Genomic DNA, 25670 nt, shown 5'->3' with positions numbered 1-25670 from the left:
TAACCCTCCATTGCCCCTGGGAGCTGCGGTTTCCTGACATACCTCGTAGAATTTTCAGAGTTGGGCTCTCATTAACCTCTATACAAGTCCTCATTTTTTCAGTTTCACTTGCTGCTTTTGCAACTTTGTTTTCAAGAATATGTGTACCTGAGCCTGCTTAGTGATCTCTTTCTGGGTTTTGCCAAGTTGCAGGATTTTGTGCAAATTTAGGAGTACCTAGTGTCCTTTTATTTGTTGACTTGTGCTCAAGTTTTCACCAATGAAATCTTTTGGGACAATAATAGGTACATAATTCATGAAAAGAGACAATATCAATATTTTAATTAATCTTCAGAAAATTAGATTAGATGCAAAATTTATGATGCTTGGTTTTATTTTAGTGGATGTTGGTATTAAATCTAAAAGGCTGCATCTCTGGTGAGATTAAAATAATAATCTAAAATTCCATTTCTGTTCTGTCTGATCCGTTCAGGTGTCTCGAGATGGTGGAATAGCTGCACCTGCCAGTGATGTACGGGGAAGCAGTGATGTCATGGAAGGAGGAAGGATGGCTCTAGATAACAAAACCTCTCTACTTAATACTCAGCCTCCACGCGCCTTTTCAGGGCCCCGAGCCCGAGATTACAACCCTTACCCTTATTCGGACACAATCAACACCTACGACAAGACTGCCTTAAAAGAGGCTGTGTTTGATGATGATATGGATCAGCTTCGGGATGGTTGGTATCTGATTGTATTATAAGTTCTCAAGCTGTTCATTTTGTTCTGTATTTTACATTTACATGTTTAAATTGTCATGGGACACAACCCTGAAAATGGTTTCTTTATATAAATGTACATCATGTTTTACTCAGGTAAGTGTTCAAATGAATACACAGTGACTGCAAGAGTAACAGAACTTGCATATGAGTTTATTAGGCAATATTGTCATTTGTTTCAATTCAGTTTCAGCTGTATTGTTTTATTCATAACCTCTTCCGGTGCTGGTCCTGCGGCCATTAAAATTAATGCAAATTTTGCTGTTGACTTAATTGCGAGAAGAATTGAACTCCTAAATTGTTGTGTGTGAACTTTTTCTATTGTGTGTGTAGGAACTCCTAATATGGGGAGTGGGGTTTTTATGTGTGTATATATGGTCATAAACAAAAAGGGTTGTTAGAAAAGCATTTAGATTGAAAACGGGTATCAATGGATTCTAATTGGAAACCAGAAAGTGTATAATATTGTCTAGAAGTAATGCTTCATTTTCAAACATCTGGTAATGAGCAACTAAGAGATGCAGTCATTTCATTCATTCCCTCTATTCCCTCTTCACTTGCTATCACCCTATCCAACTTGTTTGAAGTGCTTGAATAGCCAGGCATAAGTTAGAACAGTCCTAAAGAGATCCTAGAATTTGCATGTTCCTGACTAGAGTCTGTTTCTAACCAGTCTTTTGGGGCTTTGCTTAAAATATGGGGTTGCCATGTGTCCAGTATGACTGGCCTGGGTTTGGCACATCCCCGTCATAAATCCTGAAAGCACTGGCAGCTGCTTTTTTTTCCCCAGTGAAACTGACCTGTTTTCATTTGTCCTAGAAGTATCCATTGATCATTCCGATTTGGTGGCTGATCTTCTGAAAGAACTGTCCAACCACAATGAACGGGTGGAAGAACGGAAAGGAGCCCTGCTTGAGCTACTGAAGATCACGCGAGAAGATAACCTGGGAGTTTGGGAGGAACATTTCAAAACCATTTTGCTCTTGCTACTAGAAACACTTGGAGACAAAGATGTAAGATTCTGGTGTTATATTTAACTCTCTTGTACATCATTTATTCTTAGATGACAGTTTGTCCATGTTGGTTCGGTTATATCCATTGCATTAGCTTTAGAGTGTACTATCTGTATCTGATACACCATCACCTTCTTGCCAGTGGTGCTGTCTGCCCAGTCTCTTTGCATTAGAAGAGGATATTGACAATCCTTTCATGCTCAGTCATCTCACTGATGGATTTTGAGTTGCCTTCAAATTCTTGACTTCTATTCCCAGAGTATTATGCCAGTAGCAGCCAAAAATAATAATAATAAAAACAGTGTTTTAATGGGGAAGAATGGCCTAGGCGTTAAACAGGCTACAATGGCATACAATAGGAAATACAGATGTAGAACTACTGCAAAAGTTTTAATAGATGATAGTTGACAAGAAAGACTATTTATGGCCCAAATTTTCGTCACTTAGATCAGTGGTCTCCAAAGTGGGGTGCGTAAGACCATCCCTGGGGGTGCCCGGCAGAAGGAGCATCGCCGGCACGGCGGCAGCAGCGCTCCTGGACCTTTAATTCTTCGGTGGCATGCTGGCAGCAGCTCGGCTCCCCCCGCTCCATCTTCGGCGGCATCCCTTCTTCTTCCTCTTCTTTTTTTATTTTTCCCCTAGAGCTGGCCCTGGGGATGCGCGATCCAAAAAGTTTGGAGACCACTGACTTATATGACTTCAGTCCCTAATTATGCCCACAAATTAGTGCCATAATCATCTAAGTGACGTTGATTACATTTGCAAATAATTTTGGATATATACTTGTTCACAGGATTGGGGGTGTTTTTATCCTGGTTCAGTACCACTGTATGCTTGTTGTGTTCAATAAGAAAACATCTGAAGTCTTTTTGAATCTGTTCCCCATTTGCAAAATGAAAATATAATTCTGAAGCAGAGTAGATGTTTACATTTTGACAATTATTAATTTACGCGTCACTGTCTGTAGTGTCAGCTCTTGTTGTCATACATCTATCAGAAGACATGGTGATCTAAGCTGAGGACAACTAAATTGTGTTAGCATGTTAATCGTACAGGTGAATAGCAAAGAATCAGGATGTACTTTAATGGTTCAGTTTGGAATTAGTCCTCTGCTCGAATTATAGTTACTGTTTGCAATGGCTGCAATCCAAAAACTTGGTACAACAGTTCTGTAACTCAGGCGGTTGTTCTAGTATTCCCACTAATCATGATCTTTTGCTGTAAACGGTCAGTGCATAAATCAGAGCTCTGGCGGTGTTAGCTGAATGCTTAGAGCCAGGAAAGTAATTTCCATAAAAGCCACAAAAACACGAAGTAGATTCATTGCATCTGTATATGAAACACTGTTTTGAACTGTCACTTTGAAGATGGATAGTGTGAAATCTGCAGAAGTCAGTAAAACAGGAAAGTAAAAACAAATATAATCTGAGCTGCATCATCAGCTCCCCGTGATGCAGGTTTACTGCTTTTCAGCACTAATTTATATTTCGCTGGAGTAAGATATTGGATTTAGCAAATGTTATATTTGTTCTGGTTCTTCCTCCATCAGTGAGAATGCACTTGTCTATATGACTCTTTGTACAGCGGGGAGAGCTCTGAACCAATTCTGCTCTCAGTTGCATTGATTTTAATCCCTAGTCACTTCACTGGAATTTGTGGAGTGACTCGTGACTTATGTTTGTATAACTGCCAGCAGAGTATGGCCAACGTTATCATTTTGAAGTTAAATTATTTTGTTTCCAACTTGTATTTCTCTTTGGTTAAGCATTCAATAAGAGCCCTGGCTTTAAGAGTATTGCGGGAGATCTTAAGAAATCAGCCAGCAAGGTTTAAAAACTATGCGGAGCTAACCATCATGAAAACACTGGAAGCACATAAGGATTCCCACAAAGAGGTAAGCGATCCATGCTATTTTAACTCTTAAAATAGAATAGGCACTGATCAAAAAAATGGGAGATGACATCGTCAGGGGTTATGAAGTAAACAGATTTGACCTATCTTGACCAAAAAAGCCCAACCCTTAATATTAAAGGTTTCTTAGTGTAGACAGCTTTTTAGCTGATTCTTGCTGCAATGGAAGGAAAAACTCTGGGACCCGGGACAGCATATCAACTGGAAATGGAACTATATCGTATGTAGAGGCCAATTCCTGCAGTCAGCTTTACCTAATGGTAAAGTCCTCATTAATATCAATGGCAGGAAAGACATGCTCTTGATTACTGTGAAGAGCACGCTAACGGCAAAATCCAGCCTGTGTCTATGCAGATTTGTAAGGACAGGGAAGGCAATAGTGAACGCACAGTCAGTGCACAAGCAGCCATTCTACATGATGGGGAGGGAAAGATGAACTTGGACCACAGCGTGGAAGAACTGGTGAATGGACAGCAAAAAATGGACAAAGAGGGCGTGACGTAGAAGGGGAAGTTACGAAGAGAACTGGTGAGTGCACATTCAGCCATGCCAAACATGTGCAGAAGTCCACAGCTTCCTCCTGCAGCGTCAGGTGCCCCACAGCATCCCAGCCATGCCCGGTGGGAGATTCTAAAAAATTAATCATGATTAATCGCACTTATAACAATAGAATACCAATTGAAATTTATTAAATATTTTGGATGTTTTTCTACATTTTCAGTATTGATTTCAATTACAACACAAAATACAAAGTTCACAGTGGTCACTTTATATTATTATTTTTGATTGCAAATATCTGTACTGTAAAAATGATAAAAAAAGAAATAGTATTTTTCAATTCACCTCATACAAGTACTGTAGTGCAATCTCTTTATCATGAAAGTGTAACTTACAAATCCAGATTTTTTTTGGTTACATAATTGCACTCAAAAACAAAACAGTTTAAAACTTTAGAGCCTACAAGTCCACTCAGTCCTACTTCTTATTCTGCCAATCACTAAGACAAACAAGTTTGTTTACGTTGACAGGAGATACTGCTACTTGCTTCTTATTCACAATGTCACCTGAAAGTGAGAACAGGCATTCTCATGGCACTTTTGTAGCCAGAGTTGAAAGATATTTACATGCCAGATATGATAAACATTTGTATGCCCTTTCATGCTTCGGCCACCATTCCAGAGGACATGCTTCCCTGCTGATGATGCTCGTTAAAAAAATAATGCATCAATTAAACTTGTGACTGTACTCCTTGGGGGAAGAATTATATGTCTCCTGCTCTGTTTTACCCGCATTCTACATATATTTCATGTTTTTGTTTTTTTACAGTGCAAATATTTGTAATAAAAATAAATATAAAGTGAGCACTGCACACTTTGTATTCTATGTTGTAATTGAAATTAATATATTTGAAAATGTAGTAAACATCAAAAAATATTTAAAATAAATGGTATTCTATTGTTGTTTAACAGCACGATTAATCACGATTAATTTTTTTAATCGCTTGACAGCCCTAATTTTAATCCTTTAATAAATCAGCAATGCCATACTCTCCAGTCTCAGATTTAAAGTGTTTCCACACTTCTGTCATTTTCTATACAGAGTAATAAGTTGTAGTTGTAAATTGGTTTCCTGATAAAGCAGTCAGACAAAACATTTTGTTCTGAAGGAGTGCCTTTTATTAGCAGGTTTTTCCTGGTTACATATTTCTCAACTCACCTTGACTCAATGCCCTTGTATTTTTTTCCTTCTGAAACTCCTTCAAAAGTTCACACAAAAATCTGCAATCTCAAGCAGCTCCCTTCTAGCTTTTTTCCTTCATCTTTAAAGCTTTTCCCTCCATGTGCAATTGACAGATTGTGTTGAAATAAAGTATAATGTTTAAAGTTTTATACTTCACACCCTCACATTTTTGCCTGTCTGTTGCATGCACTTGCGATGCCAAAGGGCTCTTTGGCTTTCATGAGCAGGCATTTCACGCACAAGTCTAGAAATTAACAGGTCATTTCAAGAGTGGAAGAAAGCACAGCCCTTTGGCTAAAGTGTTAGGCTGGGAATGAGGAATTTTCTACAGGAAGAGCAGTGTGGTCACAGCCACTGTACCATAGGCAGTTGACACCCATGCTGTACTCAGTATGACCTTGATCTACAGTTTTATGGACAGTACCTTTTTTAATAGACCTAGAAAGTAGACAGTATCTATAGACATCTGCAATACAGACCTTTGAATGACTGCTCAGATGCAGGATGCTGCAGACCACGTTCCCATAATGTTTAAAGGCAAATAATGGCTGCCCTGTATGGGTGCACTAGGTGGTGTCACTGTGGGTGGACTGGTTAGTGCTGTCAGAAGGACAGAATGTCCCACTGGGATGTCAGTAGGGTCCTGGCCCATGTGCAGCGGCTTCCTGGGTAAAGATACAGCTGGGGAAGTGTTCTAGGTAGCTTTACCTGTACCTTGAGGTTGCTGAATCAGTTAAATCTGTGAAACATTAACTGAGAGTCCATTTGAGTATGGCTCAGTTGGTCAAACTCTCACCCTTGGGCCAGAAGGTCATGAATTCCCGTCCCACACTGGAACTCCAGCTCCTACTTGGCACAGAATTTGCAGTGCAGGTCTGGGGGTGGGGTAGGACGTGCTGCACTTTGACACACTCCCAACTCAGTGAGAGGTTAAACTAAAGTTCCTTCTGCCTGTGTTTGCTGGCTGAGGTGAATGTTAAAGATTTGAGGGCATTTTAGGAGAGTAACTGAGAGGGAGAAGAGACTATCTCAGTGGTCTGACTCTCATTCCCCTTCTCACTAAAACAGATTGTAGTGTTAAAGGCGATGTGAGTTATTGTTTAGCATGTTTTCCATGTTACTTTGGGGGTATGTGGAGTATGAAGGTTACCGCACAAAATCAAATCCTCTTCTATCCAGTGTGCTGTGTATACCATCCTTTCACTGATGCTAATTGTATTAGGAAGGTGTTAATGCTCATGCATGTGAAGCTCTGACTGCATTGGGAAGAGTCAGACATGGTTCTTGGAGATTCTCCATAAATTGCGGTCCAAGCTGGGATGGTGTTGCTGCATTTCAGTGGTGGCTGGATTGAGCACTGCATATAGTTTCGGCATCCTTCTACGTATGTAAAGCACTTTGGGGTCTTTTGTAATGGAAGGTGCTATATAAATGGACAGTCTAGTGAGTCTGAACTATTGAAGTTCATGGGAAGTTACTTGCTCTATGAGTGACTAATCTGAAAAATCCGAGGAGAGAATATATTTGGAATTTTGGGTGGCGAATAATCAATATTGCTCAAGAGGGTGTTATCCTATCACGGTCAGGAGGGACTAAATTAGACCCAAGCCCACCTGAGACCGAGAGGGTTGAGTCATGTTCCAACCTGACCCAACCCTGACCCTTCCCCCAAAACCTGAGTCTGTGCTGCCACCGCTTCCTGCGCTGGGGTGGGAGAGGAGGAAGGAGGTTGTCGGCCAGGAGCGCATGTGTACCCCCACAGTGGAATACAGGTAGGGACCACACATCTTGAAGAACTCCAGCTGCTATCCAAACCCACGCCCTGGACCTTCTGAAGCTCACCTATCAAAAGTTGTATTGCTGACTGTCAGTGCCAGAAAGTCATAGAGCTATAGAGAGTGGGGCCAGAGGGACCACCAGATCATATAGTCTGACGTCCTGCACGTCACAGGCCACCAACACCACCCAGCACCCACACCTTAAACCCAACAACTCAAATTAAACCCAACTATTATAGCCCTCACAAAACTAAACTATTGTGTGCCACAGGCAGAAAACAGGAGGGACTGAGGTGCACCAGTGCCTGAGGCCCTTGCAGTGGGAAAGAATTGAATAAGTGAGATATACCCAGATACCAGCAAATAACCCACACCCTGCGCTGCAGAGAGAGGCAACTCCCCCGCACCTCTACCCCCAAGGTCACTGCCAGTCTGGCCTGGGAGAAAATTCCTTCCCAATCCTACAAGTCTCATGGTGTGTACACACATCAGGCAGCCTGACGGTAAAAGCGTCCATGGAAGAATTGTGGAGGCTAGTAAAGCAGATAGCTCATACTCCTATAAATGTAAAAAACGACATTAACAGAATATTAAGGTTACAAAATGAAGCTCTCAAAAGTCATGAAATGACAACTTTAAGATTCCTTATTCAGCCTTGCCTCTGCCCCCTTGTATATGTACTACAGTACAGCGCTGCTCCAGTTGTAGCCATAATTATAATGAATGTAACGATAAGATTAGAGAAATTAGGCTTGATTCTGATTTTTACTTTACCCTTCTTTTATACCAGTTTAACTCCATTGACTTAAGTGGAGTCCCTGTTTTTTACACTGGTGTGAAATAATAATTAGACCCATTGCTACTTAATTGGAAAGAAATATTCAGGGCTTGACAAGCAATTGCTTTTAATTTAAATTAGCTTTTAGTGCTCACAGAATGATGTGGGCCATATTATTGTTGTGATTTTTACCACTTTTTGCTTGGAAAAGCAAAAGAACCATCTTTCTGTTCCCAATTATTTAAAATTAACTCATTTGTTCCAGTAAATTTACTCACCCATGACTAAGGAGAAATGTCATCTTCCATAACCAATACCATTGATGTGACATTGCTGGGGCCCATCATACACTTTAAGGCCAGAAGGGAACATCACGATCATCTCGTCTGACCTCTTGCATGTTGCAGGCCACAGAACCTCACCCGCCCACTTCTTTGTTTCACACCAATAAAATAAACAGAGAAATATTCAATTATCTTGGGAAATGGTTACAAAACATCTTCATCAATTTAAAGGTCAGAAAAGGGAATATTTCTTGCTATTGATTTTCTCTTTGCTTTATCTCTGTAGAACTAAACCTACAGACCTATGAAGTTGATGAATACTTTACCTGTATAAGAGCTGTTAGATGTGTCTTTTCATATATATGAAAAGGAAATGGTCCAGTGCATGAAAGATAATATGTAAAGTTAATCTCATTGGTGGTTTAGAAGAAGAATTGTACTAAAGGCCCTAAATTATTAACTGGCATTTTATTACTTGAGATGCATCATGGTGGCATTTTGATGTTAGAATCATAGAATATCAGGGTTGGAAGGGACCTCAGGAGGTCATCTAGTCCAACCCCCTGCTCAAAGCAGGACCAATCCCCAATTAAATCATCCCAGCCAGGGCTTTGTCAAGCCTGACCTTAAAAACTTCTAAGGAAGGAGATTCTATCACCTCCCTAGGTAACGCATTCCAGTGTTTCACCACCCTCCTAGTGAAAAAGTTTTCCTAATATCCAACCTAAACCTCCCCCACTGCAACTTGAGACCATTACTCCTTGTCCTGTCCTCTTCTACCACTGAGAATAGTCTAGAACCATCCTCTCTGGAACCACCTCTCAGGTAGTTGAAAGCAGCTATCAAATCCCCCCTCATTCTTCTCTTCTGCAGGTGCCAATGTAGATGTAATGATGGAATAATTTGTCCCGCTGGATCAAAATAAGTTGACAGGAACTCTTAAGACACCCTGTCCCCTGCAGTGCCTTTCCAAAGTAACAGTGTGTGTGTGCGTGTGAGAGAGAGAACAAAATTGGTATTTACTCGCTAAGGCGCCAATTCAGGAAAGCACTCAAGCACATGCTTAAATCCCATTGACATCAATTGAATTTCAGCAGGTTCTTGCAGTTAAACGTGTGCTTAAGTGCTTTGCTGAAGTGTGACCTGAATGCAGACACCATTTACTTGATATGCTCTCACAAGACTAGAAATCTTCCACTTACTCTAAACAGAAAATTAATTATGCAATTTTCCCTTCCCTTCGTGGTAGAAATTTAGTTCATGGAGAAGTGACCCGATAAAAATAACTAGCTACTGTCCAAGTAAATTAGGCCCACCCACTGGGAACTTTTAGGCAATGTTTTAAAAAAGTGGGTGTGTAGGTATAATTAAACTTGTTTCTATACCGGCTAATCTGACACTTTCTAGTTACGTACAGTATTAGAATGCCACAATTGTAGTCAATATCAATATTAATGTAAAATGCCAGTTAGAAAAAAATGAAAAAAAAATCAACCTCCATTGTGTGAAAACTCCTAAAGTACAAAAACAGCGGAATTTGTTTTCTAAAAGATGAACAAAAATTAATTCCCACAATTAAGATTTAGTTCAAAGGCAACTTTTCATGCTGAGTTTATAATGACAAAACCAATGGATCCTTCGTTGCCATTTTCATGTTTTGTGGAAAATTATAACCCTGTGACTATATTTCTTGAATGAAGAATAATGTTAATGATTGTAGATCCCTTTCTAACTAAAAAAAATGGGCCCCAATCCTGCAGCATTATATGCATGTAAAACTTACATGTGCGAATAATGCATGTCTGAGGCCCAAGTCAATGTATTTTTTGGGAATGTTGTTAAATTCATGACTAGGCATTCAAACGTCCTCTTAATCCTAGTTGCATTTCCATGCAGGGGAAGGAGCCATCAAAAGTGCCAGCTCCAAGAAGTGAATTGCTTTTAAAGAAATGTCTCCAAATAGAGATCTCTTGAGAGCTTCTCATTTCATCGGCACAAGCAGTTTAATTCCTTTTCACCAAAGTCTTAGGCTATGTCTACCCTACATGCCTTAAGTCAAGTTACTGCGGGGTCTGCACCACGGGGGGTCAACGGGAGAAACTCTCCCGTTGATTTATCTTACCCTTCTCATTGGGGGTAGAGTACAGGGGCCGACTGGAGAGCGATCTGCTGTCAAGTTGGCAAGTCTTCACTAGACCCACTAAATCGACTGCTGGTAGATCGATCCCGGCTGAAGTGTAGACATAGCCTTAGATTTTCCCATTCATAAATACTGATATTTCTCCCCCACCCTCAAAAACAATGTATAAACCCCACCATCCACCCTCCCCCCCCCCCCCCCCCAGTAATCCACAGTAACACTAAGAAATCCTGGCTTCACATGCCTAGTGTGTGAAACTGTAAAGGAATTTACAAATAATTGTATATTGCTGCAGCATAAGAGCAGACATTGGGTATTCATTCACAGACCTTCTGAATGAAGTATCATAGTGTGAATTGATCCCTATGGAACTCTAACAAGTTGGCAGATTGCCCCTCTTTTTCTAAAACATTTTAAAGTTATGTTATGAAAGGTCCTAGATTGACAATGCCTCAGCCATAGAAAACAGCATGCAATCAGCAGCAGTGCAAGCTTTTTCCATGGTGCCTCACAAAGGTACCTGTACCCTGACAACACCAAAGGATGAGTAGTTCGGTATCTGAGATCAGTCCATCCTTGATTTCTTTGTGGAGACGGATAACGATGCAGTTTTGGGGAGACCGATGCAGCTTTCTGTGACTGATGTGCCCCACAAAGAATGGATTGAGGCTATGCATATTTAAATGAGACATCCAAGCAGCCCTCAGTAACAATGAGAGTGACTAACCACTGGAACAAACTAGTAAGGGAAACGGTGGATTTTCCGTCTCTTGATGTATTCAGATCAAGACGGGAGGACTTTCTAAAGATGTCCTTTGGTCAAACAAGGTATTGGGATCAATCCCAGGGTCATTTGGTGCAATTCTGTGACCTGTGCTATGCAGGAAGCTATAGTAGAAGATCAAATGATCTCTTCTGCCCTTAAAATCTGTTGATCTGTGAACTAGTGGTAGTGTTTTTTAGTCACTTATTGGCCTGCTTGCAATAGATTTGTAGCTGGAAGCAAATGTTGCCAATTCCCTGAGTCCCCCAGTCCTCAAGAATGCCTTTTGTACTTGTACGGGGTCTATTATAGAACAGCATCGGTGGAAGTTTCTTTGTGTTCACTGGCACGTGGAGGATTATTTTGCTTGTGAAGTGAGAGCCCATTAATGTTTTGTTTTGTTTTTTATTCCAGGTTGTCAGAGCTGCTGAGGAAGCTGCTTCCACCCTGGCCAGTTCCATACACCCTGAACAGTGCATCAAAGTGCTCTGCCCCATCATTCAAACTGCTGACTACCCCATTAATCTAGCTGCCATCAAAATGCAGACAAAAGTCATTGAAAGGATTTCAAAAGAATCTTTACATCAGCTCCTTCCTGATATCATCCCTGGATTGTTACAGGTATCTATTAGTATTAATCATCATCATTATGTTTATGTTTATTTTGATTTTGCCTAATGACCAACCAAGAATAAGTCCCTGTCGTGCTAGCAATGTACAAACACTCAGGGCAAAGTATCATTTCTTTCTTTCTAATGTCTGGTTAACAGAATATATGGGAGCTTCTGCAACCTGAATCTGGTGCATTTGGATTTAAATTTAAAGCAGATTTGTAGTTCTCTTTTTAGTCTTTATCATTGTCTTCATACTTTAGTCTAAGGAATGGGAAAATCCAATTCTTCAGTTCAAATTCTATCCTTGGAAACATGTGCATGGCTCCCAATGAAATTAATGGCAGTCAAGCCCCACGCATAACCAGGGGCAGGATTTAGCTCCTGTCTCATACAGGCTCTGTACATTCTAAACAGTGACCCTCACATAGGTAGATCAGAGGTTCTTCTGTCATTCTGCTGAATCACTCAGGACTCGGCTGTAAGCCTGTGTCGGATTCCAAGTAGGCTATGAAGCCCTCCTCACTTCCTAGCACCCTGAACTTTACGACCAATTCATATTTGGACACCTATCATAACCAAATAGGAGCTGGGTGGGGTACAGATGTTTTTTGCCAACACTAAGGCAGGGCATTTATTTTACAATATTTGTGGTTTTCACTTTTACTGGTGACTGTGTGGGAGTGGTAATTTATTTCTCTGCCCACACACCAGGCAGGCAGCAGTGCTGGGCACTGTGGTTATCCTATAAAGGAGAAAGATAGAAATCCAGGGAAAGAGTAAGATAGGATGACATCTGAGAGTCACAAGGATGACTATGGAAAGAAATACATTCTTGTGGGGGGTTAGGCCTGTAAGTTCCCACAATGTCCTTTACACAGAGAATAAGCATAAGAAATGTCTCAAGAAGCTGAAAATAACATTTAATTCCTCTTCAACCTCAAGAGGATTAGAGTGATGTCAGAGCTTTACCCTATGCTATCCTTCCGACACCATTTTTACCATTGCCTGAGCCCCAGCAGTGTTGCCAACTCTTGCAATAGTTGCTGTTTTTTTAAAGCCCCACCTCCTGGAGTCAGGTGATCGCAGGAGAATCTTAGTTTTCATTTTAAAAATGTTTCTAGCGCTCGTTGTGGAGAAGCTTGAAAAGTGACCTGAATGTACCCAAAAGGCATAAAAACTGTAAGGCAAATAAAAAATTATTATTTTTATTTATTATTTTTTGTAATCTCATCATTTTTAAGCCAGTCTCATGTTTTTTTGGAGACTGACTCATGATTTTTAAACTCTTAGTGTTGACAGTGACCTTCTTACCACCTTAGAAATCTACCCTGATCATGCAGATCCTTTTCTCATATTTTTCAAACCACTTTGGGATCCTTCGGGATGGAAGATGTTACATGAACAGAAAGTCATTGTTGCAGTCATTCAGTCGGATAATGTTGGTGCAGTGCTTTAAAGATAACAATGTCAAGTATACTAATAATCAGTATACCACAGTGAAATGTGTGGGAATAGCTCAGCTACAATGACTGTGATCCCTACATCCTAAAAAGCAGAATTAGTTTGAAGGTACATTCATGGGATCTGTTTCCTTTTCAAGTTGCTGGAGAAGGATCTTGCTGTACAAGGCCAGGGTCAGGTTATGGCCTAAAGGCACACCCCTATGGGTTACAGCAGGAGTTCCTCAGGCAGAATTCCAGCGGACTTAGTCACTATTCCTGGGTCTCCGAGGGAGCACACATGCCAATGGCAGTGCTGCCACTGTGTAAATGGAAGCCGCATGCATTTCTGCTGGGCACTGCCAGCTCTCCCCTGTGGGGCAGTGGTCACTCCACAGCGGCCTTGCAGCTGACCCCTGTGCAGGGCATTAGTGAGGGGAAGGCTCTTTGCACTTCCTTTCTCCCCCATTTTGTGCACCCCTGAAAGGCCAGCCAGAATCTGACACTGAGGCCAGAAAAGGTTAGCTGGCACAGATATACCAGCATAGCTCTAATGGCAAACCTTCCTAGTGTTGACACAGCTTATACTGGCAAAAAAAGTGCTTTTGCCGTTATAGCTTCTACCAGTTTCTCAAGTGAAATAAGATCATCTGTCCAAAGCACTTTTGTGACAGTGTAACCGTATCTACACTGGGGTTTTGCCAGAAGAGAAATGTTACCAGAAAATCACCCTCCTAACTGACATTGCTACGTTGGAAACAGTTTCCAGTGGAGACCTGTTCTTACTCTGAATAGAGTAATGAACCATGACTTTTCAGGATAAACGTAAATTACGGTATCGAGGTTCTCCTCCTCTTGTTCTCTTCGAACAGAAGTGCTGTTGGAACACGTAGTGTAAATACTTAAGTGCAGCTAAGGTTATTCTTGATGTCAGAGCATGTTGTGAAAATGAGACTGCAGAGCCCTGTCTCTCTCTCGATTCGTGTCCTCTGAGATATTTTGTGGCTTTCGTTTTTCTTGTAAATTTCAGTCATAGAGCCAGTGAACTCCCTCCTGGCTTTCAGTGACTGATTCACCCTGCACTAATATGTACAGAACCCAAACATTTTTTCCAAGGTAGCGCCTGCGCTCCTCCTCCAATCAATCAATCGTCTTGTCAGTTTTCCCACAGTCTCATGAGGTGAAGGCTTCCGACATCACTGTTACATTTGAAAAAGGTCTCTTAGCCGTTACCTGGAATAGGCAAAAGCAAAAGGCTCTTGTCTCATGTCATTCATCAGTACAACTTCATTGTACAGAGCTTCCTTCATGCACATGTTATCTGAAAAACAATTCACAAAGCTTAAATACAGCTACAACATTGAAATTAGGAAAGAAATGGCGTGGAGAAGTGTCAAAAGGGGATTTCAGATGAGACCAGAAGGAATAGAGAATTGACGAGGCAGGAACAGAGACACCCTGAGCATTTCTCTTTTTGTAAGGAGAGACACAACTAAAGTTCAAAAGGATTCTTCTGTCTGAAAAAACAGCCATGTATTTCAGGCTGGGGTCAGCCTTGGGCTGGGGGCGCACAAAGACCAACTACTGTCACTTGCCTCAGTATGATTCCTGATCTTCTCTCCAGTGCCACATAGTGCTGCAGTTTTGTTATCGTCACTTACCTATGGAATAAAAATTAAAATAAAATAAAAGGAATAAACATAAAGGTCAGTGTATGATAGAATATTCAATTCAGTGAATGTTATCTTGGGCTGTGTTCAATTAGATATGACTTTTTTTAGTCTGGGTGTCAATATTTTTGGCCTTTTTCTGTCTAACTGCTAGACCAACTGGGTAATATATTTTCCATTCAGCAAGATCATCTGGGATAGAGGATTCTTTAAACGTCCTTTTGGAACAAGTTGAGATGCAATCTCAACAGTCTTTACTCAGGCAGAATTCCCACTGAGGTAATGAGATGTATTCTGGAGCAAGGGCTGCATATAATAACCATTGCAGAACGAGCCCTCACATTTAGTGGTCAGCCAGCTCCAGTTTACATGCTAGTCTTTGGCCACGTTTTATTCATTTCCACCTTTCATTGCAAATAACCACATTATAAACACTAAACTGTAACTCCACCCTGGAACAGATTCATCCCTGGTTTAACTTACCTAGTTTCAGTGGGGTTGCACTAAAGATAAGTTAGGTCTTTTGTCTACTGGGCAATCAAATACATACTTAGGTTTTACTTACCCATTTTATTTTTGTCCGTTCCCTCTACTATCATTAAGGTAACAAAAAGACCATGTAATTTATGATTAATGATTAAAATCATTCAAGATTGTTTCACCAGATAAATTATTTCAGACTTTTCAAAATATTACAAAATGAAATCACACACAGTCGTCTTCTGTGTCTGGCTACAAAGTTCAACTTGTTATCCAGCATCTTGAATGTGTCTGGTGTGTGATGTTTTGGATAATTTTCATTGTAATTAATAAATAGAGACACACAACACTAACAAGGAATTTTGGATAATGAAAGTTGCCAAAGGCCTCGTCTGCGCATAAAAGTTGTACTGCTATCCCAGTAATATTTGTACTGCTATACCAGTATAGTTACAGCAGTACAACCCCACTAATGTAGATGTGGTTATACGGGTAAAAAGATTCCTTTGAGTATGTGTGCACGGCAATGGGATTGCAGCGTGGATAGACATACCCGTACCAGCTTTAATCTAGCTAGCCCAGGTAAGAATAACAGTAGAGATACAGGTTTCAGAGTAACAGCCATGTTAGTCTGTATTCGCAAAAAGAAAAGGAGTACTTGTGGCACCTTAGAGACTAACCAATTTATTTGAGCATGAGCTTTCGTGAGCTACAGCTCACTTCATCGGATGCATGAGATACAGTGGCACAGACCCTAGCAGAGGCTAGGAACTCAAGTCTGTACCTAGGACTCCAAGTGGGCTCATACATGGGGCTGCTCCTTCACCGTTCTTTTTAGCCATGCTAGCTAGATCAAAGCCAGCACAGACATGCCTACCCAAGCTGCAGTTGCACCTCTGGTTGCAGTGTAGACATACGCTAGTCCATGTCTACATGGGGACTCCTGGGAAGGTTCAAGTGAATCAAGCAAAGGTGTGAAGTTAATGTGCACATAAGCTAAAGCATGTTAAGCAGCCCCCCATGCTGTCACTCAGGAGTAAAGTGGCTGCAGTTCGCTGTAATTTAATCCTCCTGAGGCAAACTATTTTATTCCCGGGTGAGAGCATCCAGACTGGGTTTAACATGCTTTAACTTACGCGCATTAACTTCCACATCTTCACTTCGTTTGCCTTAACTCTTCTGGGTGTCCCCATGTAGACAAGTCCCTATGGTGGTACAGCTATTTCTGTCGGGAAGGGGGACAAGCTATACCAGTATAAGCACCTTTATACTGCAATAAGTGAGTCCACACTAGGGGTTATAGCAATGTAACTATGGCAGTAGAAAACACCACCCTGTCCAAAATCATTAAACCGGTATAAAAACTGTGTGTAGACAGTGATACAATGGCAGTATGTGCCCTCAGAATGGGAAATACCCGTACATTTAACTCCTGTGCATGGTAAATGTCCAGTTTGTAATGGCATCTCAGGTAATAAGAACACCTTTATTATCATTATTAATATTACACATTTTAATAGTAATACATTACATATTTTTAACATTTATATTGTATTAGCTGACTACTTCTGGGGCCCATTGTGTTAGGCGCTATAAAATCACATAGTGGGAGACCGCTCCTGTCCTCTAGAGCTGAACAGACAAGACAGTAAAATGGTGGGAGGGGAAGTGATTTGCCCTAGATCACACAGCAGGGCCAGGACTTGCTGTCGTGAGACCCAGATCAGTACCTATCTGCTCTAGAAGTGCAAACTGTTATGCGCTTCAGAACAGTTGGTGGGGGGGAGGGTTATTTACAAATTAATAACAAGATTTAGCTTCCTTTCTCCCCTAAAATGCCAAATTTTAATTTGTTCGAAATCTGTGCTGGCCCGTCAGTAAAAATACCAGCCTGCTTGGGTGAACGCTGCGAAACGACATGTCAGGGGTAGCGTGCAGTCCACCAAAGTGGCTGTGTATGTGTTACTCATTGCTGTTCATTGACCAATGATCACCTGAGTGCAGAACTAGCATCACAAGCCATAGAGCTGCAATGGCTTGATGGATAGTCTGAGGTCTCTCCCATGTGTGGACATATGGCTAGCTAGACCCAAGGAGCACATGATGTACTTTCTCAAAGAAGTTCCTGCCTGAAGTTGATCAGAAAGTGTATTGTAATGTAGGTCATCTGGACAGCTGGGCCTGGCAGATATGCACAGGACATAGCCTAGTGTAGTATTCTTTTCCTATTTCAAAATAAATCTGACATGCATAAACGAATTATCTTAAAAAAAATCTTTCATTGTTTGTAGTGTCGTAGCCGTGTTGGTCCCAGACTATAATAGAGACAAGGTGATTGAGAGAATATCTTTTATTGGACCATCTTCTGTTGTCTCTTTTACCAACATCTCACCCACCTTGTCTGTCTTAAAAAGACATGACAGTAATACACAATAGTAATAATTTGCACTTCGATGCCATAGTGGTTTGAGTGCTACAAACAAACAGAGAGATTCCATTTGAGGATTCTAATGCACTTCACAAAACAGCCTTTGGGTCCGATCCTGCCAAACTCATGCCCAGCAGGGACTTTATTACTTTCCCATATCAAGTTTTTAAGGTCTGATCCAAAGCCCATTGAAGTCAATGGAAAGACTTAGGCACTGTATTAGCCAAATTCTTCCTTCCGCTACGAACTTACAACCCAACGGGCATCAATGGGAGTTTCTTCTATATTTGTGAGGGTAGAACTGAGCCCTCAGTGTTAGTTTAATCCCTTTATGGATCCAGAGCTCACTATGAAACTTCATCACTGATGATAGCAGTAGAAAGAACTCAGATCCAGCAAAATACACCACTGAAGGTACAGTTCCTCCCAAGCCTAATCTAGAGCCTATTACACTCAGTGAGGGTCTTTCTGTTGACTTTGGATCAGGCCCTATGGCCAAGCATAAGAAAAGTGTTTACCAGCCCATTAGTAAACTGATCGGAAAAGATCTTGGAAAGTGACCTTTGATTTGTACGACCTTTTTGTTTCTTCTGGTCTAGGGCTACGATAATACAGAGAGCAGCGTTCGCAAAGCCAGTGTGTTTTGCCTAGTGGCAATTTATTCAGTAATTGGAGAAGAACTGAAACCTCATCTTGCACAGCTCACAGGAAGCAAGGTATCTGCACAATGTTACAGCCTTTTGAATATTTTCTGCTAGGTAACTGAACAGTGTGTGCTCTCAGCAACTGAAGGCTTGTCTTCATTGCAGGCTTAGTTCTCTTGAGTTCACTCCTCTCTAGTTTAGCCTTGCCTGATTTAGAGCAGCCACACTGCAAAACAACACTTGAGCAGCACAGTGTGTTTGGATTAGCAGCAATGAGTAACTGAGACCTTACTGGCTTGAGCATTGGCAACACTCAAGCTTCAATCCATGTTTGTGTATGCACAGGAGTCAGATTAGGGGCAACACTCGTGATAGCTTGAGCTAACTGGGCAGGGAAGACAACCCCTCAATCCAGTGCTGTCCTACCTAGAAGAACTAAGTGGCTACACCACATGTCCCTGCTGGCTTGTGTCTTCACTGACTGTGTGGAATCCAGAACATTTCATAATATATAGGCTACAGCCTTGCAGTCTGTTCTGTGTGAGTGGATCCCTGCATCTCTAGAGAGCAACAGGTAAGACCCCTACCCACACAGATTGGAGCCCTGAAAAATGCCAACAATGAATGTAAAAATCCAGGCCTCACTGAAGTGGGAGTTTTGCCATGCACTGCAATGGAGACAGGATTTCTCCCCAGATATTTTCCTGCTATGACATTTTTTTTTATTTTAGTAACTATCTGTTTTCATGTTATCACCAGATTTATACTCTCATCCTTCATGGGCAGATCCCTGCCCCACACAGAACTCACTGCAGGATCCACATTTAAGGGTTTTGCCCTAATATTTCCAGTGAACTTTTGCTGTTTTTCTTTTCTGGATTATTTGATCTTCTCCTAACTTCTTTTATCTTCCAGATGAAGCTACTAAACTTGTACATAAAGAGGGCCCAGACCACCAATAGTAACAGCAGCTCATCTTCAGATGTCTCAACGCACAGTTAATGGAGATATCTGGACATGTGTGTAGACTTAGAAGCAATCAGCGGTGCCTCTCAGAGACCTTTCTGCTACCCTTTCTTCATTGGCACGACCCATCAGCTAAAGGAGGCCATGCAGATATTTATTGCAATCAGTATTTTAGTCCTTTAAAGCTTTTATGTAGACTCTTATTGGTACTGAATGTAAAGGAAGCAAGGCCTGTGTTGCAGTCCCCATTTAAGAAAAAACAACCATAGAAAGCCATACTTAAACATATTGGTATAGCCAGCTGAAATCTTTACCATATGTTTAGGTTGCAGTGTTTCAAAACTGAGTTCAAATAACATGTTCATGCTTAAAAGTGAAATGAATCCTTTTTTAAGTTAATTTGACACAAAGTTTTGGTTTTTAATATGTTAATTACCTGCTGTATAAACAATTTTTCCTCTGGGTGTAACCATTTTGGCTAGACCCTTCACCTCACAAGTGCTGTGGTGTGTCCCCATTTTATAACTCTGATCTGAAACTCGCCTAAACTGCAAGATCTTGATGATGAAATCTTTGCAAATATTGCCATGCTTCTGGCTTTTAACTCTTTAAGACAGATAGGTACCTTTAATGAGAGATAAAGCTCCAGATTTCCATATGGGCTAAGAATTTCTCTGTAGCTTTTCCTCACCCGCCAGTATTGTCTAACAAGAGCAGCCTGGGTCTCCCGACTTTAACTAACAGTGTTAACATCAGCCCTGCCTTCCACCTTCTTCCATTGCTCAGAAGACCCTGGGGCTTAATTTTAAAGGCAGGATAGTGGGTTTGTCATCAGGACTGCACAGTGGAGACTTGCTAAAGTCTGTGAAACTAGCTGAGAAATCTTTATTTTTGTTGAAGTCTGTTCTGAAAGGATCTGATCTACAACTCTGGTTTGACACCTCTGGTGATGGATAATGAATAGCCGTAATTACCATGGGCCATTCCCCTCCACACTTCTGAACCTCATTTGGCTCAGGAAATGTAAAGGAGAAGTCTTAACCGGACAAAATATTCCTGTAAATTTAAACTTGCTATGGGGCTTGGCCCTAGTATTTAATAAGACAACACCCCCATCTCCTCACACCCGCACACGACCTTGTGCCTAAAAAGCCTGCAATGTAGTTAACCAGCATTTTAACCTCTTCCTCACCGACAGAACCAGAGTACAATCCTGCAAGGCACTTAGCACCTCTGGATAGGTGTTGAGTGCCCTCAGCTGGCATTGGCTTCAGTGGAGATGGTGTCGCTCAGCCCATCCAGGATCAGGCCCCTGTAATAGGGAAGGCTGGGGCAATTCTTTAATGGACTGATCAGCAAGGGGAAAACTTAGAACCAACCCAGCCCCAGTCCAATATACCACATCAGCGTTCTTTACTTGGGTCCCTGCTGTTTGCATGTTGGCCATGCAGAGGGGCGCTCCCAAGCGCTGCACATCCCCTGCAGAGCATCATGGAATCCACGTAGACACCCACCCAGGGAAGGCTAATGCCATGTTGACTCAATGTCCCCCAATCAGTTTGTTGAAAAACCTGATTCTGAGAGGTGCTGAGTGGCCTTCAGCTCTCATTGAAATCAATAACAGTTAAGGCTGCCTCAGGACCCAGCAGAATCAGGCCCCAAAGCAGCAGGTTTTTCAGCCTCTTTCATCCCTTGTGTGACAAAGTGGAAGGGACAGTCCGGCTCCTGGATTTTTCAGGATGGGCCTGATCCTACATTGGCTGCAGGATCAGGCCATTTGTCTGGTGCTCTTCCTGCATGTAACTCCATCATAAGATCATAAGGATCTTTACTAGCCTGTATTGTGGTGTTTCCCCAAAGATTCACCGCAGACTCGAAAATGCCTTCATTGGAGGGAGGCTGTTATAACCTGTGCTAGCCGTTAAAATCCAATTTCCCTTCGCGTGGGCCATTCACTTTCACCCCTTCTGAAGATGCTTGCTAGAGGTTTTCTTCTTCTTTTTTAAATTCTTGTTGTGGATGATTTGAATTATTTTAGTTTAATGTGAATTAATTTTCCCTTTTGAGGAAATACTCAATCAGTATGTTGGCAGCAATGAGCTGTCGCGTTTGAATTTTTAGGGAGTTTTATTTTTAAACTGCTTTCCTAACAGTCAGTATTTTAAAAGTCTCTTTTCCCATCTCAGTTCAGCGTCTTCTGAGGTCCATACCCCAGAAGGGGAATGCAATGTCTGCGTAATTGACTGTGTTGCATGCTTAGTCCTTTCAACTGTTTGACATATCTTGTTCCATCCCGGTTTGCTTTTTGTTTGTTTGAATGGCACACTGTAGCAGATCTATGAGAATTGAATTCCTTCTGAAATGATTTTATATATTTTATAAAATACTGTTAGTATGCACTGAGTGAATGCACTGTAACGTCCATAAACTGACCTACTGCATATGCTGACACTACAGTACGAATTAACAACTCGTCTCTTAGAAATACATGTGAAATATGTTGCTGCTGCTGCTTTGAGACTTCAGTGATGAGCTTGTATTTCCAGATGTTATTAGCATAATTGGGGCTGCAAATCACAGAACCAGGCCTTACTTTCTTAATCAGATACTGTTTTGTTTATCCACAGATGCTCATTAATGTGATACTTCGTTTCATTACACAAGTCAATCAAAGACTGTTCATCCTTTGAGTACTCTAGATGTCTGTTATACCCATATATAGTAGGAGGCATTCTGCTTAGATTATTTATAAATTCATTTGCGAATAATGTACATAGTAAGGTTGGTTTAGAGTTTTGAACATGACCTGGTTTTCCTTTGAAATACTCAAAGGGCTAGCTGTGAATGTCACTTGTATGATCTCCAGTGTTCTGCATTCTAAAAGCTGTTCAATCATATTTTCTTTCGCAAGCATAAAGGTCTCTCTGGCTACAAATCTGACAATTTCCGGGCACCTTTGCAGAGAAGGATCTGCATGTTGGCAAAACATCACTGCGACACTGAGGCAGGTGTTAATGTTTTCCCAGCAGTAGCCACCTACAACAGCTGCCTTTTTCTTGCTGCCCATTATACGGGGCTTCAGTTTTTGGTATCTTACAAGAAAAAGGTTTCTTTGATTTGCCCACCATGCTTATAAAGTCTGACTGTGAGGAACTGTGAAAAGACCAGCACCCTGTGGCTGTGGGGTTGCTTAAATCTCAGACAAGGATGGCCATTCTATCATTGGTTGTACCAGTGCTCCGTGGGCATGAGCAAATCAATTGATACATCCCCCTCACAGTTTTAAGTACTGTAGTTCTCTCATGTAGTGCAGAATTATTGAGGCATGTGGCTTTCTTAAGGTACACTATGTGTGCTTGCCTGGATGACAAGACAAGACTTCTTTTCTATTGCTTATTACTAGCTTACCAATAACCTGTATAAGTAACGTAACTCGCATCTTTGTCATCTAAATCTTTTCCCCCTCCTCATCCCTTTATTTATCAAGCATAATATGACATATTAAGGGACAGAAAATAAAACTCTGTAGAATACAGCAGGACTTTGCTAACAATAATGTTTTAAATGGGAAGTAAAAACTGCTCTGAAAAATGTCAGCCATAAGAAATGATTTTGTTGGCACCGTGTTCATGCGCATGTATTTTTTTTTCTTTTTTTCCTTCTTTTTTTGGCTTTTGTCATGTTACATCCATATCTGTATTTATATCTTCTTTGTTTAACTTTTGAGTGTATCATGGCAAATGTACAGATGTTTTTTGTTAACATTTATGTGATAGAATTTGCTAAAAAAAAATAAAAATAAAACCTTTTGAGTTTGCCCTAGAATAAATTAAACTTAAGTTTAATTTCCTGCTGATCCATCTTTAAATTACTGTTTGATACCTACATCTCATATCTGTGCATTCAGATGGATAGACTGAAAGCTTTTAACTTTCCTTTGATAACAGCAAATGTTGATATTATTTATATAGCAACATCCCCACGCTAGGCATTTTACAGACAAATACTATGACAGAGCCTCTGCCCCATAGATCTTACAATTGCAGAGCTTGGACCCCATTCCAAAGGATTGTGGGATATTGCCTGGCAACTGTCCATCTCGAAGGACGACGGTGTAAGTGCTGAAGCAGTTCAGGAGCCGTGTTGTAGCATCGCAAGTGACTAAAAAGTCCAATTCTCAAGTCCTTGTCACAGCTAATGCAGGCTTAAGGCGAGGGCCAGAAGATGAAGCCAGGGCACTGCTAACGCGCTGTGGCCTGCTGTACTTTCTTCTCAGATTTCTTTGCTTTCCCTTCTCTCAACTCCCTCTCTTCAGCCTCGCTGACTCCCTGGTGCAGTGCAACCTGTTGCTAGCTGTATCTTCCCAGCTTGTGGTGGTGATGGTGAAAGTTTTCAAGTCCCTCTTGCAGATGTCCTTAAACCTTAGCCTAGGTCAACCCAGTGGCCTTGGAGCATCCCCACGGTTCCCGTACAGGAGAAACTTTGGGATGCACATACACACACTTAAAGTCAGGCACATGTTTAAGTGCTGTTCAGAATTAGGGCCTGGAGTCTGACTTTGACCCTGAGCTGGGAGTGGTCTTTCAGCTGCACCCACAAGAGTAGCCCTGGGAGGAGCTGTAACTCAGAGAAACCTGCTTTCCCTTTGCTCCCAGGTTGGGGGGTGGGAGGATAGTAACTTACTACTGGTCCATACCGGGAGTAAATCGCTAACCTCTCTGCCTTCCTGCCCTTGGCTCAGCTACTGCAGCCAATGACTAGGGAGAGGGATGCACGGCCGTCCCGTTTCCTGCCACTTCCCATCCACCTGCTTTGGGGAAGTAGTAAGTAGGCAAATAGCCCTGCTTACTGCTATGTGCTAGCCCCAAAAGCTTGGTATCGTGCGTATGGGTGGGGGGAGTGGGGGCAGGAGTTTTTACTCCCTTGTGTGGATGCATAGTCCTATTTACAGTTTAGCCCTACAGTTATTAGAGCTTTAATAAGAGGCTCTGGAAGAAACTGAATTAGTTCAAGCACAAATTTAGTTGGGGCATTTAAAAAGCAGTATTGCCGACCTCCAACATTCAAAAAACATGTCAGACCCACCCCAAAATCAAGAGGTTGGCTTAAAAATCATAAGATCTAATGAGAATTATAAAAGTTGGGTTCTTTTAATTTACCTTCTGGTTTTTGAGCCTTTAGGGGTCAGCTTGTCCAGCTTTTCTCCACAACCAGGAGAGCTAGAAACTTATTTTTTTTTCTGTTTAAAATGAAAGCTGAAATTCTCAAGTAATCACCTGACTCCAGGAGTTGGGTCTTCAAGAAAAATGCCAAATATTGCACAATTTTCAATAAAATCACAGGAGTTAGTAACAATGCAGAAAGGTTTTTGCAAAATATCATGGCACTAGAAATGTTTGCAGAAAAAAAAATTTTTAGAGGGTATTAGGGAGAATATCTTCTCATGTGGCTCTAATGGCCGAGAACAAGGAAGTGAAACTGGCTGGTCTAGTTTTCGTTTTCTAAGCTGAGTTAATTGCAAACAATAAGAGATCAGACAGTGTAAATGGAGCAAAGGAAATCACAGTTTGAAATTCTTTCCATTTCTAATAATATCAAGTGTTAGTAATAACAGAGGTAAACAAAATTGTTTAAGTGTATAATTTTTGTCTTGCCCATGTTCCTTTAACAAGCTCAAACATCACATATTGGCTATCAGTGGATTTGAGTAGAGAAGAGATTCATATTTCCTGCATGGGAAGAGAGTTTTGATCTGAAATAAGGAATGTTGTCCCACCAAAAAAACCAAACAAACCGAGTAACTAATAAAATAATATAAATAAAATAAAATAAAAAAGGAATAAGTAAAGAAGTTGAAGAAAGGGTACGGGGGGAATCACATCAGACATTTTCAGTGAAGGCAGCAGTTAGATGCTGAGTTCCCCAAAACGTTTGTTCACTCTGGATGGGAAGAAAGTCAGCACAAGGCCTATGTGTCACTTAAATGGGACTTCAGCTTACCACAGGCCTTCTGCCCTCGAGCGTGGGGTAGATTTCACCCCGACTAGTAATTTATTTCTGATGCATCCATGTAGTGCCATAACAAAGATTGAAAGATGTGGTTGCTGTCCAGCAGTGGACTGTTCTCATTCCTCCTTGCATTTCTCCGGGTCTCTGGTGTCCAAAGACACCCATCCAACCTCCATGCAGTGAGACGCAGGGACCCCTGATTTTACGGTTGTGCCTAAGGACCAACCAAAAATTGGGCCCCATTGTGCTGGGGAC

At 41.3% G+C, this 25670-nt stretch overlaps 1 protein-coding gene across 1 annotated transcript in view; it reads left to right on the top strand.

Moving 5' to 3' along the window:
• Positions 1–23215, top strand: part of CLASP1 (cytoplasmic linker associated protein 1) — a gene marked incomplete at its 5' end in the record, with an annotated part of 120923 nt that extends 97708 nt beyond the window's left edge. Inside the window, 6 exons of the mRNA XM_075117647.1 lie at positions 473–719; positions 1578–1771; positions 3537–3665; positions 11580–11786; positions 18396–18512; positions 19356–23215. Coding sequence (XP_074973748.1) covers positions 473–719; positions 1578–1771; positions 3537–3665; positions 11580–11786; positions 18396–18512; positions 19356–19442 — 981 coding nt within the window. The remainder of the gene's footprint in view (positions 1–472; positions 720–1577; positions 1772–3536; positions 3666–11579; positions 11787–18395; positions 18513–19355) is intronic.
• Positions 23216–25670: the final 2455 nt, after the last annotated feature.

This window comes from Caretta caretta, chromosome 11, assembly GCF_965140235.1.
Source record: "Caretta caretta isolate rCarCar2 chromosome 11, rCarCar1.hap1, whole genome shotgun sequence".
NCBI classification, from domain to species: domain Eukaryota; kingdom Metazoa; phylum Chordata; order Testudines; family Cheloniidae; genus Caretta; species Caretta caretta.
The sequence above is the reverse complement of the archived record's forward strand: the minus strand, read 5'-3'. Positions and strand labels throughout refer to the sequence as shown.